The 19,904-nt window shown below is 45.7% G+C and overlaps 1 protein-coding gene across 1 annotated transcript in view; it reads right to left on the reverse strand.

Moving 5' to 3' along the window:
- The window catches only part of GLIPR2 (GLI pathogenesis related 2), a 23,073-nt gene continuing 3,169 nt past the window's right edge, over positions 1-19,904 (reverse strand). The window contains exons 2-5 of the mRNA XM_028702615.2: positions 10,451-10,559; positions 4,233-4,336; positions 2,978-3,055; positions 1-1,296 (exon numbers count right to left, since the gene is read on the reverse strand). Coding sequence (XP_028558448.1) covers positions 1,136-1,296; positions 2,978-3,055; positions 4,233-4,336; positions 10,451-10,559 — 452 coding nt within the window. The 3' untranslated portion in view covers positions 1-1,135. The remainder of the gene's footprint in view (positions 1,297-2,977; positions 3,056-4,232; positions 4,337-10,450; positions 10,560-19,904) is intronic.

Genomic DNA, 19,904 nt, shown 5'->3' on the forward strand with positions numbered 1-19,904 from the left:
AACTGCAACCAGGCATCTAAATTATGTACCAAGAAAAGAGTAATCCTTTAACCAGTATAAATTATGCACAGTTGCTCTATTTGCACGATTTCGCTTTTCTGCATAATTTACCTGTATTTTTGCTATCTTGCATAATTTATTCTGGTTTTGCTACTAATGAGGTCAAGAACCTATGTAAGCCACGGAAGTACTGACATCAACTACCAGGCTTATGACATATTGGTGGGCATTTGACCAGCCACTTCTAAGCATCTTTTTGCAGCTGTTCTGCTTGGTTTTATTTTCTGGTGAGATTCTCAAGAAGCGGAATTCTGCACTTCCACTGCAACATGTATATAGCCCTGGATTTAGGCTGCTATGTGGCATCCCGGATTTCACTGAACAAATAGTACTCGTCCAAATAGTAGCTACTCATCTAGGACTAAGTTCAAATTTCAACTAACTGGAAAACCTTTCATGCCAATGGCAAACCGTGCTCAATATACAGTACATTGCAGAGTTCAGTTTTCATCTTCTGTGCTCCCAAATGCCACCATCATCTGACAGACCATTGTGATTTCAACACATGCACTTGGCCAAAGAACACAAATGTTATTTACAGAGTGTATCCAGGCTACAGAGAGAACCCTCATACATCTAGAAAGAGCATACAAAAATAATATAAAGTACTGCATAAAAGCAAGGGCTATGGATGTGAATGGGATTCATAAGGAACTCAACTGTTTTGATACAATAGCCAAAATCAGACTGTTTACTTCGTAATTTGCAATCTGAACTTGATTAAAAAAAACATTTAAAAGTTATCACAACTGAATTTTACTTAAACCATACAAATGTAATTTTAAAAAGGAAGCCTAGACAAATATAAAGCTATATAAAACCATTATTTGAACTCCTAATTTTTGCACATTCTACGTTTTGGGCTTGCTGAGGTTCCTCAGCCCTTTAGGTACTGGTTCCATACAAAAGTCCATTTTGGTAGGCAAGATTGATTCTCACGATTCAAGCCACTCTCCTTGTAGCAAGTTTGAAAACCATTTTCAAATATAAACCTGCTTATCCAAACTAATCCGATCCTCCGTTTTGCTTTTCGTTAGCCGCTTGAACAGTCCTTTCCCTCAGGCTCATGGCAACGTTATTTCCTTGGCGGGAGCACATTCTGTTCGTAGTGACCAGGGTTGACAATATTGCCAGCAGGCTCATATCGGGCCACCACAAATGTGGAGCCGTCGCTGGCAGCTGCCTTTCCAACTCCCATCTTTTTGGTGTTCTTCCAAACCATGGCTGTAAAGTGTCCTTAAAGAAAAACCCCACACAGAATCTATTAGGCTCTGGGCAAGAGTCTCATGCAAGACTGGGCAAGAACAGGACTCGGTTTCAGAAAAACTGCTCAAGGAAATTCAAGCATCCTAACTCAAGGACCTTAACCTTTGTGCGCAATAAAAGTATTGCTTGCTCATAACTTTTTAAAAGAACAATTGTTTTGAGGATACATTTGAAAGTTTTAAGGAGCGCTCCAATTAGTTAACTTGTTTGTTTGACCTCAGTTTTAGGTTCCTTGGTATGAAGCTCACTGGAGACTGTGGTGTTCTTGTGATATACACTTTTATTTATAAACATACACAGGCTTCATGGAGAACCCGCAAAGTCATAGCTTTGGTTTCAGAAAAGACAGTGTGTCTGTCCTCTTGAGAATTCCCAGCGACCCGTGCCAGATGAGACTAACCCTGGCTAGTCACTGGCCTATTGCTCTCGAGGCATCCCTAGTTAGTTGTTTCTACGGCAACACATCCGTACTTAACAGGTTAACCCAATGCAGTTAGTAAAGCTTCTAACTGGTATCTCTGCCATTTCCTGGAAAATCAAACCATGTGTCTTTGGAATCAATGCTTTTTCAAGTTATGGTGTTAGAAAGATGAAGATTTAGAAATTACTAAGCCTGAGCTTCTTCACACTTGGTTACCCAGCGCCTGTTTCTTGCTGAATTTTGAACAGCATGCCTCCACCTCCCCACCAAAAGGATATGTTTATGAGCTTCTTCACACTTGGTTACCCAGCGCCTGTTTCTTGCTGAATTTTGAACAGCATGCCTCCACCTCCCCACCAAAAGGATAAAAGGTAAAGGTAAAGGTACCCCTGCCCATACGGGCCAGTCTTGCCAGACTCTGGGGTTGTGCGCCCATCTCACTTAAGAGGCCGGGGGCCAGCGCTGTCCGGAGACACTTCCGGGTCACGTGGCCAGCGTGACAAAGCCGCATCTGGCGAGCCAGCGCAGCACACGGAAACGCCGTTTACCTTCCCGCCAGTAAGCGGTCCCTATTTATCTACTTGCACCCGGGGGTGCTTTCGAACTGCTAGGTTGGCAGGCGCTGGGACCAAGCAGCGGGAGCGCACCCCGCCGCGGGGATTCGAACCGCTGACCTTTCGATCGGCAAGCCCTAGGCGCTGAGGCTTTTATGTAAAAGCTTAATTTCTGAGATATTGTGAGAAACTAGAAGTGTCCTTTAGGTTATCCACAGGGCCAGCCAAAAACATTCTGGTGAACCACAAAATGGCACCCCTGCACCAGGGAAGAACGGGTGAGTGAAGGGGGGAAATCAATTCAGCCTCACCCAACAATTGAGGTGGGGGGGGAGAGGAAGAGAGAGGTCCACTCTCTGAATCTCATTGGGTGGATGGGCAGCCCACCATTTCCTTGCTAGGGGTGGGAGGAGACCAGCATTGCCTCCTATTCACTGAGAGGCCGTGGCAGAGGCAGCATGGGGGGGTGTGCCAAGGAGGGGGCAGCTGCGGCCTCCAAGGAGGGTCCCACAGCCATCATTGCCGCCACCACCGCAGCAGCAGCGGGTGATGCATTCCTTAGAGACGGGATCTGCTGCCCCTGCGGATCCTGCTGCCTGAGGCAGTCCCTTCCCTTGCCTCATAGGTGGGCCAGCCCTGGGTAACTGTCAATAAGCAACACCAAGCCCATACTCACCTGTCCCAGAGGAAAACCCCGGACTCTGAAAGTTGTAACTTTTTATTTCGTTGTACCATCTGTCAGCTACTTCGCTCCCTGCAAAATGAATGAAAAGATGCTGTTGAATTGCAATTGATGGGGTGCAAAAATGCTGCCAATCTGTTCTTTTTCCCCTCCAAGATAAGGCAGCTCTGGGCTCTCAAAAAACATTCTAACCAAGCTGCAAGCAAGTTAGTAAAAACCCCAACTTTTTGGAAAAAAGAGTATCACACACCATTCCGACCAACAGCAATAAGTAGCTGAATTTAAAACGTAAAGAGAAAGCATTTTTTTGACCACATAAGTACGTCTTTTGCAGTTACCAAATGTCCTATTGCAATTTTGAAAAATGTATCAAAATATGTAAAATGTGTATTTTGAGAGAAAATAAATTTAGAAATGTTTTGGTCAGTGAGTGTAAAATCACGGAGATATAACTGACAAGCACTAAGCACATTTCCAATTTTATAAAATTCAAATGTTTTAATATTTAATGCAGTTAAATAACTTTAAACATATTGGATTCAGTAGTTAGGTTCTGCCTCTTTTCCATTGATTTACACCCTACCTTACCCTTGGGCCATAACATTTCTGGGCTGGATCTAGACACATGAAAGAAGAGGCGTTTCAGTTAACCGCGTTGTAAACTTTGTATGAGAAATCAGGTTGGCAAAAACGGAACTCTACAGCGCCACCTGGTGTCACAGTATTATAATGCATATACAAAGCATATAAAGCACTTTTTCTCTGCCAATGTAGCTGAGTCCCTGGATATGGAGATGCAAGCTTTTTAGAGGAAAGGTGGGATACAAATGTAATATATAACTGGAAAAAAATATAAGCTGGCTCACATCCAACTTTATCAACACAATACCACACCAGCTCTCTGCCTAGGTTCAATGAGCCTTGAACAAGAGTACCAAAGGTGGCACTGGGATACCTAATCAAAGCATACAACCAATTCCAACCATTGAAAATTAATAATGTTTATCTTAAACTTCTTGCTGCAATCCTATGCTTATTTAGGAGCAAGTCCCACTGAATCAAGAGGGACATTTCCCACTTGAACGTGCATAAGTATGGCACTGTGCCACTATTGGACTGACAAATAAAAAAATGCTTTCAATGGTTTTTTATCACATATGTGTTGCTTAGATTGCAGTCCTTACAGTTTTGGGAGGAAAATGTTTGAGCACTGCAACGTTAACAGGTCTTTCCTATGTACTTATCTTACCTGACTGATCATACGAAGCCCATGCAAGGTTTTCCCCACATTTACCACTGCTGGATTCAGGACTGTGTTTGAGGATTCTGGTGCTAGCAAGTGCTTCCGAATACCTAGATAAAAAAAGGAAAGGTCTTTACATAAGTGGAAACAGACTGCATCATGCTGAAGCAAAATGGGTGCCAAGTTGGCGAAGGTTGTTCTAAATCAGGGGTCTCCAAGCTTTCCTTGCCTCGGGCCAGGGTCTCCAGCGACGATTGCATGGCGGGCTAGAGGGTGGGGGAGCGTGCGCCCGTACGCGCACACACATGCTATTTCTGGTGTATATCCAGGACGGAGGAGGCGCGTGTGCATGTGCACAAGCTATTTCCAGTGCTCCTCTGCCCGGGAAGTGGGTCCCTGTGCTGCACTGCACTGCACCTCACCAGTAAGAGTGGGCAGCGGCAGTGGCTGCTGCCATGGGCCAGATAAACAAGTCCCTTGGGCCTTATCTGGCCCCCGGGCTGTAGGTTGGTGACCCCTGCTCTAAATGAAGAGTATGCACAATGTTCCATATAAGAGCAACATAGTGCCCCAGAGCTACTCATCCGAGATTGGAAAACTTCAGGAAGGTTTTTTTTATGTTTGATGCTTTGCTGTGCTTTTATTATGCTATAAGCCACATCAAAGTGCAAGTAGATAAATAGGTACCGCTCCAGCGGGAAGGTAAACGGCATTTCTGCGCGCTGCTCTGGTTGGCCAGAAACGGCTTAGTCATGCTGGCCACATGACCCGGAAGCTGTATGCCTGCTCCCTCGGCCAGTAAAGCAAGATGAGCACCACAACCCCAGAGTTGGTCACGACTGGACCTAATGGTCAGGGGTCCCTTCACCTTTTTAAGCCACCCAGAGTGGCTGAAGCAACCTAGTCAAATGGGCAGGGTGTAAGTAATTTTTTACCTTTATCATCATCATCATCATCATCATCGCCATCATCAAACACAGCCTCTAGCCAAGCTCCTCCCTTTGGTCCTCCTAGACCAGGCTTCCTCAACCTCAGCCCTCCAGATGTTTTGAGACTACAATCCCCATCATCCCTGACCACTGGTCCTGCTAGCTAGGGATCATGGGAGTTGTAGGCCAAGAACATCTGGAGGGCCAAGGTTGAGGAAGCCTGTCCTAGATATTCCTTCCTTTGGCCTTCGAAATGGGGTGGAGGGCGGACAAGCCCCTATTCCCTCCTCCTGTCTCAGCAGTGAAGCCAAGACCCCCCCCCAATGCTAATACTAATAATGCCGACACCAATGCTAACCCTAGCCCTATGGATGTGAAGGGTGAGGCAGCTGAATTGTATTCTGCCACTGTAATGAGAAATCGGGAAAAGATCAAACGTATCAAGAAGATCAAACGTATCCATTCTTAAGGAAATCAGCCCTGAGTGCTCACTGGAAGGACAGATCGTGAAGCTGAGGCTCCAGTACTTTGGCCACCTCATGAGAAGAGAAGACTCCCTGGAAAAGACCCTGATGTTGGGAAAGATGGAGGGCACAAGGAGAAGGGCACGACAGAGGACGAGATGGTTGGACAGTGTTCTCGAAGGTACCAGCATGAGTTTGATCAAACTGCGGGAGGCAGTGGAGGACAGGAGTGCCTGGCGTGCTCTGGTCCAGGGGGTCACGAAGAGTCGGACATGACTAAACGACTAAACAACAACAACAACAATGAGAAATCGGGGGGTGGGGAGGTAGGTTCCAGAGTTTATAGATAGAAAATGGTCCTATAGATTGATCTGAAACTGGGTTGTGCAAAAGAGGTAAATTTGAGGGTGGGCCATGCCGTATTCGTGGTAGAAAGGGTAAGAAATTGTTATTTGAAATGAGTCAACATTTGATGAGGGACTCTGGTATGTTGACAGTGATGTGTGCTTCTCTTCATACTGATGTGATTCTCCCATAAAGATTTCTATGCTTCCGTTGTTGCTGAGTAGGTTTTGGCCCACCACACTGAAGGCAGACATGGCTGCACAGTAAACTTCAAATGGGATCTTTCACTTAAGAGCCACATAGGTCAGAAACAAGTAAGCAGGAAGAGAAATGAGAACGGAAAGCTCAGGAAGGCCACTTAGCTTTTCGTTCCTATAGACATTAACTCTCTAGTGGTTTCTTCCTCTCAGGACAGTATTAATTAATTACGCACCATTGCCTTTTCGAACACTCCTTCTCAACAGACATATTAATTAACCCACAAAGCTGATTTTTCTTAATAGCTTATGACAACGCTCCCTTGATAAAGGTTTTGCAGAACATCTGCTGTGGTATCTTCTGTAGGACAGTACAGTAGGTCTAGTTCCTCTGAATCTCTTTTTTAAAAATTGTGTTTTGCATCAGTGTTTACCTTGCATCCCTTTTCTGGCTGTCACACTGAACAACATTCTGACCGTTGTGTGCCTGATTCCTTGTAGTTCTCCCCATACTTTCGTGAACAGCTTTTCACAATGAATTGGACCTTATGCCATTAATTTTACCCTATTGCACTTTATTTTCAACTCCCACTTACATCCTATTGGGTTTTCTGTCTGAAGGCTGGGGAGTGAGTATCTAGATTTGCTTATCATGCATGGATTTTGTAGGACAAGTGACCAGAAGGATTGTCTTTTGTTTTCCCCATCCGATCTCAACATCTGCATGGGATTGCCTTTGATCCTCTTCTGATACTGCTTTTTGCAAAGTCATTTGCTGTATTCAACCAAGGAGTCTTGCTAGCTTGGCTAAGCTTTCCCCCTTCCTCCAATTCTCCTAAAGCAGCTCAGAGGATCGAGAGACTCCCCAGAAAAGAGTTTAGGAGAGGAAAGGAGAGGTTGTTTGGTCCAGAAAGCACAAATACTTGTTCTGATATAATGATCACTGTAGTATGATGCCAAATCCCACCCATCTTACTGATGGTCGCTTTGTGTGTGAATTCAGGATTGTGGGCCCGGACACAGTGAGGCCGTGGGCAGCTGGGGACTAATCAAGGAAGATGAAATAATAACAAGACAATTGCTTTGGGATAAAAGAAGGGTTAATCTCAGGTTAAGGATCACTCCGGGATGTACATCAAAATGGGGTGACCTCTAAGACAGTGTTTCCCAACCACTGTTCCGCGGCACACTAGTGTGCCGCGAGATGTTGCCTGGTGTGCCGTGGGGAAAATTCGAAAGATTTTTTTTTTTTTTTGTAAAAGTCAAATTAGGTCCTAATCTATCCCTCGAGCACCTCTTGTCCGTTATTGTGACGCATGAAGCGTGTTCCCGTCCACTCCCCGCCCTCCCTTGCTTCTCTCTCTCTCTCTCTCTCTCTCTCTCTCTCTCTCTGTGGCGTTCTCCGCCGCTTCCTGCTGGGCATGCGCAGCTCGCCTCGCGCTTCCATTCCGACCCCTCCTTCCCCCGACTACCCCGCCGCTCCGTTCCTTTCTCTTTCTCGCGTGTCAGAGAGCGGCGGCGCGAGCGCGGCGGTTCCCTCAGGGCTGACGGAGGGCTCGAGGAGGAGGAGGCAGGACGTGGAGGCGGAGAAAGCGGCGGCGGCCACCCCCCACCTCCGGCTCAAGGCCCGCGTAGAAAGCTGAGGGGGAGAGATAGATAGAGGTGGGCGGCGGCGGCGGCGACGACCACGACCAACCGCCACAGTAGTTGTAGCGGTGGCGACGGCGAGCAGGGACTCCCGCTCTCTCTCTGTGTCTCTCTCTCTCTCTCTCTCCCCCGGGCCCGTCCGTTGAGTCTCCCGCGCGCCTCGGCTACAAGATGAGCATCGAGATCCCGCCGGGTCTGACTGAGCTGCTGCAGGGCTACACGGTGGAGGTGCTGCGGCACCGGCCGCCGGACCTGCTGGCCTTCGCCGCCGAGTACTTCGCCAAGCCGCGCTCTCCTTCCTGCCTCGCTTTGCTGCCTCCTCCCCCCCACCCCCAAAGCTTGGAGGTTCCCCGGCACCGACCCACAGGTTTGACCCCCTTCTCACACCTGTTCGCGCTCCTTGCACGGAATGGGGCGGATGGGGAGGAACGGGGCTCGCCGCTGCCTCCGCTCGCCCTCCCCCCCTCCGCCGGCGGTCCCGCGATTCTTGGCTTTTTGGCGGTTGGCACAGAAGGAAGGCAAGGGGGAGGGGAAAAAATTGAATCTTACACTTTCGTGCGTCCCTCCCGGCGTGACGCTGCGCGCTGACGTCACGGGGCTGTAATGGTGGTGTGCCTCAAGATTTTTTTCATGAAACAAGTGTGCCTTTGCCCAAAAAAGGTTGGGAAACACTGCTCTAAGATCACCATTTTGGGGGGTATCCTGGCTCATCAGCCCCCATCTGGGTGTCAGGATGGAAGCACCTCCCCCAGACACCTTTAAGGGAGCACCCCAATCCCTTGGAGTGGGGGGCGTGAGAGTCCCAATTGCCTCCCCATCTGCACTGACTAGGAATTCAACCCAATGCCTTATCTGCCACCTCAGTTGGGCCCTACCCTCAGCCAGCTCACCCCCAAGCTACTTACATCTGCAACCACTCTCAAAAGTCTTTGTAAACACCCAGCAGCCACACCTTGGTGCCCATTGGCAACAGATGTGCCCCATCAGGTCTGGACAGGCCTCTGTTATGAACTACAATGTCAGGGTGCTGAATCACCCAGCCCCAATCTGCCCTATCACTGCTGCTGCACCGACAGTTCAGACCAAAATATAGATATTAAGGGGGTGTTTCAAGACTCTCCAGATTGGTAGGCTGGTGAGGTTGATTATGCCTTTTCTGTTTCTCAGATTATTCTTGCCTAGCTAATGGCAAGGGCATCTGGAAGGGCCTTCACCACAATCAGCGATGTAAGCCAGGGCATAAGGCTGTCTCCCGTCTCATCCTCCTCCGGCCCCTTTTCCAGACTGGTCTGTCTTAGAAACCTACACCTGAACCCTTAAGGAAGACTGGGACAGGCACATATCACCCAGCACAAGACCCGTGGTAACCAGTGAAGCCAAAAGCTGGCTGTGCATTCACTGACCCACAGCACCCCAAAGAAAGCAAGGGAATGGGCTGCCTGGAAAAGCCTGGTCTCGTACTTTGACCAGCCCATGGAGCCCAACACAGTCTATATGTCCCTTAGGACAGTGTATGCAATTGGTTTTTTAGTGTCCTGGGCTGGGGGGGGGGGTAGCTTCTGCACCAGCCTTCCAGCAGCTTCCATACATGGAAGTAGTCACAGAGGTCTGGAAGCTGCAGGAGTTTGCTGAATGATGTGAACACAGCTACATGCAAAGCCGTGGTATTTTGCATCTAATCCCTGTTCCTTAAGGGATATGAGGTATTTCAGAACATCGTCCGCCTGAGGAGGAGGAGAGTGTGAGGCAGCCCTGCCGTGAGACCTAAAGGCTTCCAAAGATGGCCAAGCCCTAGAATACGCTTGGAATGTTGATAGCGCAACGGAATGCAATGCTCCCTGCTTCACAGTGTGTCTCCAAACGCCCACAGGTCCCCATGAAGGAGTTCTGGCAGTGGCCAAGCCATGGGCGCCAGCACCATGAAGTGATCCTCCTCAAACCAGCCAGTTAATATCTTTTCCTCAACAGGAACATGATAGCAACTGTTTAGTTTTTAGAGACAGGGTGAGCATCAGAATGCTTGAAAGATTATATAAATTTAATACATCCAGAAAACTAGCGCATGAGGGATAAAGCGAGGCAAGGCCCCTTGTTCTCAGACATGCTAGGAGCTACTGTGTCTATTTTGGGTGGTCTTTTTGTAGAGAGAAGCATCCCATCCTATGAGACCTACCAACTGTGTGAAGTGGTCCAAGAAATGGTGGTGTGAATCGCTGGCAATACCGAAGAACATTAGAGCTCAGCTACATGCACCATGAGTTTGACCAAACTGTGGGAGGCAGTGGAGGACAGGAGTGCCTGGCGTGCTCTGGTCCAGGGGGTCACGAAGAGGCGGACACGACTAAACAACAACAACATGCACCATGTAATTTTAACAAAATTTAGGTTTTCTTCTTCCTTTCAACCAATGCTTATAGAAATTACTAGAGATTTTGCTGTGTGCCAGCTTGCTCCTCCAAAATATGGTACCACTGGAGAAGACAATTATGCTGATCCTGGCAGTGGGGGGAAAATGTCTTTTTTTGTTGTTCAAGGAAATAAATCCATGAGGATTTGAGTATCAACAAACCAAGAATCAAATCAAAAGTACTGCAATACCAATGAACTCTTCAATTAACAAATAAAGAAGTAGTTGTACTCACTGTTGTGCTTCCCTGTTTAACTTCTTGCAGAGTTTTAGTGAGGGAACTCCATGCTTCTTCCTGTAGTCATTGTGGGCTTTTAAGACCTCTTCCGCAAATTGCTTGGAAGCTAAAACGGTATAAAGCATTAGAAATTCAAAACAATTCCAGTCTCTGCTTCAGGCCCTAAGCAAGGGCCAAAATCTTACATTGCTCTTACATTTCAAAGCCTACAAAATAAGGAGAAAATCAGTTTAACCAACTCATCAGATGGCTTGTTTTAAAACAGCTGCACCTGGGATCACTTAGTTGCACAAGCACTGGCGAGAGGGGATGCATTATGATATACACAGCATTGCAGAGAAAGACAAGAAGAAAGGAACTATAATATGCATGTAATCTGTGGCATTCAAAGCTTTTGACCTGTTATCAGAGTTTCTGTCTTATAACCCTAACCTCCTTAGCTCATCTTCAACAACCAACGCAAAAAAGTAGCAAAGCCAATTTGTTAGCATAAAATATTGTTTTTTTCATATCTAAGATTTAGATAATTTATTACGGTCAAAGTCCAGCTCACATAACACAATAAAAACAGCGTTCATAAAGATAAAATATACAATCAGAGCAGATTGCAGCAATAGCTCATGAGTTAAAATTGAGATATATACATACACCCGTACAACTGAGATTTGGGCTACCATAAAAATTGACCCTGAGGCACCCCAAGGGGCGACTTCCCTGGTAAGCTATTTTATTCTAGAGGATGATCTGCGCCTACAGATCTAAAATTAACAATATACAGTAAGAACTTAGGGTGCACATCTATCTTTCTTCATACTCATCTTTTACTTTTGTATGCCACATTTCTAGCAAGCAAACTGAGCACAAAACAGCCCACAATAGCAAAGCATTAATACATAAAAGCGTCACCTCCCTATCCCAGTGTTTCTTCCTTTGATACATTGGCTATTCTGAGCAGTTTTGCATGAAACCTCAGCTAATCTCCAAGAAGCAGGGAAGTTTGGAACTATTCCATTTAGTAGTGCAATGACTTTCTCTGGAATGTGCATCACTCATTCATGTTGAGAAGATGCCAAGTGACGTCTCTGCCAAACGATTGTATTCCAATGTGTTCCACTTTGTACTCTCGTCTTTTTCAATAAAGTTTGTGGTGATTTTTCCTACTTTCAGTGCAACTGCAGCACCAGCCTGGTGGGTGTAGACTTGCAAAGCACTATTAATGTACCTAGCAATAGGAGTCTTCAGTAAGATAGTTGGTGATGTTCTGCCTGCCTGTCCCTACAGCATGTGGCCCCTTCCCCCATTTGTTTCCACAGCAACTATTGCCCCCGCTCTTTTTAATTTTCAATTTGTACTAAAGTGCATGTGTACTAATAAAATTATCATTTTAAAAATGAAGAAGCAAATGCTGCGATTGCTAGAATCATAGCAGCCAACTCCGAGGGGCCGTAGGGGATTCGCCCCCGCCCCCATAAATATTTGAGAGGCCTGGGTCCCCACAAAGTTGATGGGCATTCCCACTCAAATAGTGTGTGTGCACTGTGCCATGTGATTGATTATGCAGGGTGGGCCTTATCTGGGCCCCCACAGTATTTTATTCAAGTTGGTACCCCTGGCTTTGATTGTAAAAAGCAAATCAGTAAATGAAGTACCAACTTAAATAACGCCAGTGTCCGGAAGAAGCATGAATCACTTCACACCATGTGATCGGAGGCTGCATTCCTAAGTGTGCATTCTAGGGGGTAAATCAGAAGCTTAATTCTGACTTAAACATACCTAGGATTGCAGCCTTGGAGCAAGATCGTAGGTCAGTAATGCACAAACCACTTTTGTTTCTGCTGTAGGGACAAAAACTGAGGGGTTATTATAGGGAATATAGTACTATATTAGGGACGCGGGTGGGACTGTGGGTTAAACCACAGAGCCTAGGACTTGCCGATCAGAAGGTCAGCAGTTCGAATCCCCGCAATGGGGTGAGCTCCCGTTGCTCGGTCCCTGCTCCTGCCAACCTAGTAGTTCGAAAGCACCTCAAAGTGCAAGTAGATAAATAGGTACTGCTCTGGCGGGAAGGTAAACGGTGTTTCCGTGCGCTGCTCTGGTTCGCCAGAAGTGGCTTAGTCATGCTGGCCACATGACCCGGAAGCTGTACGCCGGCTCCCTTGACCAATAAAGCGAGATGAGCGCCGCAACCCCAGAGTCGGTCACGACTGGACCTAATGGTCAGGGGTCCCTTTACCTTTACCATATTACACACTACGTAGAACCGCAGTTTTAATGCCTCTTCTAGCAGATAACAGTGCTAAAGAATCCTTGTGTAGAAATGACCCATATTTATGTTTAAAAAGAAAGAACAGTGCACAAGCTTGGGTCAAATAAGCACAGGCACTTCCAATATCTAACAGAAGAGGACGGATAGCATAATTTCCTTCCCATTACCAATGTGTTCACTGTGCAACACCCTACACATCCTAGTACCAAGTATGCAAAGGTGCAAACGAGGCCATTCGTCCCATTACTGTCGGATCCAAATCGGAGCAGGTCCTCCAAGATCACCAAAGCTTTGCCTTTTAGCCAGTGATGCTAGACCTGGGATCTTCCACATGTAAATTACTATTGAGCTAGGACTCCCCCAATCGTTGTTGAATTACCGTAACTATTAATTTGGTAGTCTTAAAATGCCCTGCAGTACAGAATGCCGGATTTAGATACCACATTTAGTATTAAGATTTAGGACATATTTTTTGCATAATGTGATGTACATTGTGCGCCTCACATTAAACTTTCCATAACCGATAGTTAATATGCAGATCTGCTAAACAACTACATTTTATTAACTCAATGAAGATGTACAGGAACATAAAATTCTACGTTTACAGGGTTATAAAAATATGCAATTCTAATATTGCGCTCTCTCTCTCTCTCTCTCTTTTTCTTCTCTCTTTTTCTTCTCTCTCTCTCTCTCTCTCTCTCTCTCTCTCTCTCTCTCTCACACACACACACACACACACACACACACACACACAAAGACATGGAGCCTCCTAGCATACGGTAACAACTGAAATAAAGCTGAAATCATCCAGTCAGCAGTCAAGGAATGTTATTTCTTAAAGATGCAACTGTGCTAGCACTGAGAAACAAGAACAATAAATGACTAATTCGCTTCCCGTTTCTGTCCTCTGGAGCCTGGAAGATACAGAGCTTGCTTTGTCAGTTTGGTAATCTCAGCACGATGGGCTCATGGAAAAGAAGGGAGCAGCTGGACTTTCCAACAAACTTGGAAGCAGAAGCTGCTTTAAAAAAACAAGCTTTATAGAACAAGATTAAGTGAATTTGAGTTATATTCCCTGATCTAATCCATGATCTGTCAGTATAGACATAACTCCTAAGCATGTGATCCTAACACACATTTAAATGGAGATAATGTACTCCTGAAGAACTTTCAAATAACTGCAAGCCCAAAGTATTCCCTTAATGTTTATAAAGTGTTCTGAGCACTTTGCAATGGTGTATAAATACAAGATGCATAGTGTCTTCAAATCCTTTGGGGAGAAGGAAGAGATATAAAGTTAATACATAAATGCTCACACATCTACCCCAATTAATCCTGGAAAGAAGTCTGCTCTATTTCCTAGCATAGCTCACGTGTCTTTTAGCAGTGCTTGGGCAAGTTCTCTCAGAACAGGGAGGGAGTTCCAGCTATTTTGGGACAGGCAAGAGATACTAGTAGGAATGTCCCAGTTCTGAAATATTGCTTAGACACAGAGGTTGATCAGGAAGGTTTATTCTAGGTGTGAGTTTGGGATTTGGAATCATAGAATCATAGTTGGAAGGTACCCCGAGGGTCATCAAGTCCAACCCCATGAAATGCAGGAATCTCAACTAAAGCATCCATGACAGATGTCCCTCCAACCTCTGCCTAAAAACCTCAAAGGAAGGAGAGACCGCAACCTTCTGAGGAAGTCCATTCTACTGTCAAACAGCTCTTACTGTCAGAAAGTTCTTCCGGATGTTCAGTTGGAACCTCCATTCTTGTAACTTGAAGCCATGGGTTTGAGTCCTCCCCTCCAGAGCAGGAGAAAACAAGCTTGCTCCATCTTCCATTCCTTCAGATATTTGAAGACGGCTCTCATATCTCCTCTTTGGAAGCCAATGTGGGTTTCTTGCGGGGTGTGTGTGTGTGCTGCACTACTGGGGATTTCAGGATATGTAGAATGCTAGGGGGCAGACGCAGGCATGCCTGGCACATCCTGATTCTTATAATCCATTATCTGCTGATAAACTGCTGGGGTCGAAAAGCCCAAGGCATTTGTTGTGTGATTCAGGCTTTGAAAGCTGCCTGGTTCATGTAGTCACATTGACTGCCTGCTTTGGTTAAGATCCTGCATATTTCAGGTGGGGCCCTGGACTTTAGCAGTGCTAGTTTGACGGTTATGAGATGGCAATGCTGGTCAGTGGCTAGACCACCACTGGTACAGTCAGCGGCGTAGCGTGGGTTGTCAGCACCCGGGGCAAGGCAAGTAATTTGTGCCCCCTAACCCATGGATTTGCGCCCCCTAACCTGTGGATTTGCGCCCCCTAACCTGTGGATTTGCCCTAACCCCAGATGTTGCGCCCGGTGCGGCCGGCACCCCCTGCACCCCCCACGCTACGCCACTGGGTACAGTTGGGTATGGTTAAGGCTGCCTCTCTCTCGGGGTGCCAAATTGAATAAAATATTGGAGGGGGGGGTGAGACAGGTAAGCCCCGCCCACATCACCAATCACAAGATGCAGCACCCAATTACCATTTGAATGGCAATGCCCATCACCTTGGGGCCCCCGGCTCCCTCAAATATATTACTGTGGGGGTGAAGGTACCTCTGCTCCTAGTAGTTGGCTCCTATGGGCAGATGAAGATGATGGACTTTTCGGAGCTAGCCGACCTGACTGGAAGAGTCCGCGACCAGAAGGAGGAGGAGTACCAGGAAGAATGGATGAAATTTAAAGATTATTTAGCTAAATACGTTAAGATAACCTAATTGGAAAAGCTTGCAAATAGTAGATAGGCTTAGGATTTAAACATGTAAGGATAGGAATTTAGATGTTTAAAGCAAAATTAGAAAGAATGAAAGATGTTAAGTGATCAAGTTAATTTTTTGAGAAAATTGATTTTGGAAAACTGTTAAAATGATATACAATGAAATTCAACCAGGGGGATTTGAGGAAGTCATTTAACAATGTTATTAGGATTGGTTCAATTACGATTAGGATTTATGTTTGTTTGTTTTATGTTACGGAAGGGGGGGGCATGTCTTCTTCACCTTCTTCGCTACAATATACTGTCAAATCACTCTGCCAAACCTTTCCTCCGGGCAATGCCAGGTGACAGACTATGCATACATGGACCATTGTCTTTCCATCACCGGCACTCAGGAAGCGCTTATCTGCGCATATCTCCAGCTCTGCATATTCCCCCCTCCCTCCTCCATATATTAATCCGGTGTAACCCAACCTCTCCTTAATGTATTCATGACGTAACTGGGATGTATTTTGCACTGTATTCTGGGACATGGAGGGAGTTTCAAAAGTCCATGTCACCCCTTTCTCGCTGTTCAATCTCGTCTTGAACCTGTTGCGCAATAAACTTGGATCTTCTGCAGTTTGCTCCTGTCTGGCTGAGCTCATTTTCTTCCGCAGGGACCCGCGGACTTACTTAGTCCGACGAGCTGGGTGGCAGAGTAGCCCCGCACCCAGATTTCCCCGTAACATTTATATATATATTTTTGGGAAATTATTGAAAAATTGAAAAAAAGAAGAAGTTGGCTCCTATGTTCTCTCCTTTCGCAGTGTTTTGCTCATGCATAGTGTTAAGGAAAATTCTGGGTTGAGAGACCACTCAACAGCCCAGCTCATCGGAGTACAAGTCCCCCGCGGGTCCATGCGGTCAGTAAAAGTAGGAAATTCCAGCCAAGTAATTTGGAACAAAGCAGCAGTCAGTAGACTTAGATCCTTTATTGTTGCGCAACAGGTTCAAACAGCAGTAAGTGAACCCAGAGCATGGGGCGACATTGACTTTTAAAACTTTCCCACCATATCCCAGAATACAGTTCGCACAGCATCACTGCTACATCACTAACATGTCACAAAAAGGGAGGGTTACATAAGATTAGCATAGACAGATATGTCAGGGCAACACCCAAGTATAAGATTAGCATTAGTACCCACCACCCAAAAGTACAACAGAACTTCCTTTGCATGTCTGGAGCCTGAGACAAGTCTGGTGATGAGATTTGGCTTCCCTTGGAGAACAATGAGCCCAGCAATTGTCACCTCTGGGCATTTCCTGGGGTAGGAGGTGTGTATACATGTCTTCATGCTTTGGGGAGGTGGAAGGGAAGAGTCCTTTTACCAAGGGCAAAATGGCGTTGAAATGGAGGAACTTGGCAAAGGGGTTGATTTGAGCTGTCAAGTCGAAAGGATACATTCAGGCATAATATTTGTAACATTTAACAACTTTAAAGATGTGCGCCCCCCCCCCCCGGCTGTGACAATTGTTTTGTGGCAGCTGCTGTCTTGCACTGCATCACGACTGCTGATCTGCTCTTGTTAAATTCATAAATGTGGCCCTGGTTCACCAACTTCTGTGTTTCCTATCATCTCCTGGTTTGGTTGCAATTTAATCCATCCATTTTCAAGCCCACTCTTAGCAGGCAGGAGAACATACAACTTCTGGAAAACAGTACAGCTTCCCTTCCTTTTAACTGTGATTCATATATACAGTACAGAAATCTATTACACAGCCTGCAATGAGTCATTATCTTGGGGGTTTTTCCACTCAACTCTTCAAAAAATGCTAATGACTAAGGTTCCTGAAAGCTGCTTGTTTATATATCTGCAAAGCTAACAAATCTGTAAAAAGGATGTATAGAGTGGTGGGAAGACCTTCAGAAGTCATGGAGATAGGGATCTTCCAACCCTGAGAGGGGGGAGGGTGTTGGGCTCCACAAGCTAATATTTTACTAGAAGCCAAACATTGCTTCAGTCACTAGCATGGACTAGAACTACTGCAGAGCAGACTTAATATTGCATAAAGGTAAAGGTAAAGGGACCCCTGACTGTTAGGTCCAGTCGTGGACGACTCTGGGGTTGCGCACTCATCTCACTCTATAGACCAAGGGAGCCAGTGTTTGTCTGCAGACAGCTTCCAGGTCATGTGGCCAGCATGACTAAGCTGCTTCTGGCGAACCAGAGCAGCGCATGGAAAAGCCATTTACCTTCCCGCCGGAGCAGTACCTATTTATCTACTTGCACTTGATGTACTTTTGAACTGCTAGGTGGGAAGGACCTGGGACTGAACAACGGGAGCTCACCCCGTCGCGGGGATTTGAAGCGCCGACCTTCCGATCAGCAAGCCCAAGAGGCTCTGTGGTTTAGACTGTTAACAAGGGGGAGGGGTTTCTCCTGCAACAAGACCACAGCACCACCCACGTCCCTTTAATACTACATACTCTCCAACATTTTGTAAGAAAAATTTGGGGCACCCCCCAGCCTCCCCCATCTACATCACTTGGCCCCTCCCTGCCGCTGACCCCTTCCTCACCCTCCTTGCCTCCTCTCTCTCACCATTGCTGTCTTTAGCCTTCTGCTCAGCAGCCTCGAGGAGGTTGCCCTAGGCCCTGTGAGGCTGGAAGACGTTGCGATGCCTAGTGTGGCCTCCGAGAAAATCTGGGTATCCCAGATTGGGATCAGAAGCCGGGGCAGCCTCCGTAAATTCAGAATGTCCCGATTAAATCGGGACACTTGAGGGGTCTGATATTCTCCTAGTGGAGATGAGAAGATTGGGAGCATGATGCGGCAGTCACGCAACCCCCCCTCCCTCTCATGATTTCCTTTAACCATGGGATAGGATTGCTAAATGCACCAGCACAAGTCACCAGCCAGAATTCATACCACCATTTGAAACAAAGGAGTTTGCATGTTCTGGTTAACAAAGAAACAGAATAGCACGCTTAGCACCAATGCAAGAACAGCTAAAAACCCCACAGATTAAATAAAATGTTTCATGTCTTGGATATATGGTGGACTCAGATTTTTGTTTTTGCAAAGAAGATTCATTATAACAAATTATTTTGGTCAGTAGGATATAACAACATGTCCTTTTCTATTAGACACACAGTGTCTCAATCCTTAGTTAGACATATCCCAGGAATTCAAGACTTGCCTCAAAGGATATCATAGCTCATTTAACACAAAGAACCTGTGCATTAGTACCTTCTCTTAGTACAGTCTCTTTGTAAACTGCTTTGGAGGTTTGAGCTGCATATACATTTTTAAAAATAAATACATGACAGAATTAGACTCCTAATTATAAGTGGTCACTTTGGGTGTGGAAAGTGTTCTTGCAGTGCAGAACTGTAATAGCGAAAAACAATGTACCAGTCCCATAAAGGTTTTTACAGCAATAATGCACTACATAAGTAATATTGTGTCCTTGTTCACGAATGAGTGGAGTCCTGAGATTAGAGATTAGTGAGCACAGAAGTAAGATTGCAACAAAACCATTTGTGGCTCCATTAACATTTCACTTCCTGGAAGGTAAGAATACACCTGAGGATTTAAGGTTCATTGCTGTTGAACAGATTCACATATAAATCCCCACCTCCTACTTTAAGCTATTAAATGTTCACCTTGCAAACAGTCATTCCTTATCAGCGGAATGAAAAAAATTGATTTGCCAGCATATTTATAAGGATGTTTTCAATATTGTAGCAGCCTGTTTACCATTCTAAACAGGAAATGCTTTCAGGAAATGCTCTCTTGTTGCTCAAGGGCTGTTATAGCTCAGTGGTCTTAGGACACTGATACATGTTTCTTATGGTTTTCTTCTATTGTATGCATGGTATATTGCTAAAATGATAACCTGACAGATGCATACTTAGATATTCTACATTCTAGTCCCTGAAATCTGGGGGGCCTAAATTGCATATGCAGATTGTTTCCTAATTATACATATCAGGTGGTGGGTTAAGAAAGGCTGCAGCAACTCCCTCTCCTCTTGACCTCCCACTGCAAACCACCCCTTTCCAAGTTTCTTTTATAGCAGGAGTGGAGAACAACAAGGATTTTCCAGATGTTTCTGGACTCCACCAGCCATCAGGCCAAGCCAGCGTGGGCAACGGAAAGGGAGCTGGAGTTGATGAGAGTCCAGCAATATCTGGCTCCCAGAGAGGTTTCCTCCTCTGTTGTAGAGGAATGAGAGAGAGGGATGGGTTTTCTTAGATATTTCTGCATGTAAGGACTGTCTGAACCCTCAAAGGGTACTTAACAGATATTAAGAGAATTTCACATATTGTAAGAAGTCTAAAATTCTTTCCTGAGGGAGATGGGGGGGCAGGGAATACAGGATGTTCCTTTGCTGTTATTATGCCTTATTTTTTTAGCTTTCTAAAATTATATAAAATCCAATAAAATAATGA

The sequence above is a fragment of the Podarcis muralis genome, chromosome 13 (assembly GCF_964188315.1).
Source record: "Podarcis muralis chromosome 13, rPodMur119.hap1.1, whole genome shotgun sequence".
In the NCBI taxonomy this organism is placed as follows: Eukaryota; Metazoa; Chordata; class Lepidosauria; order Squamata; family Lacertidae; genus Podarcis; species Podarcis muralis.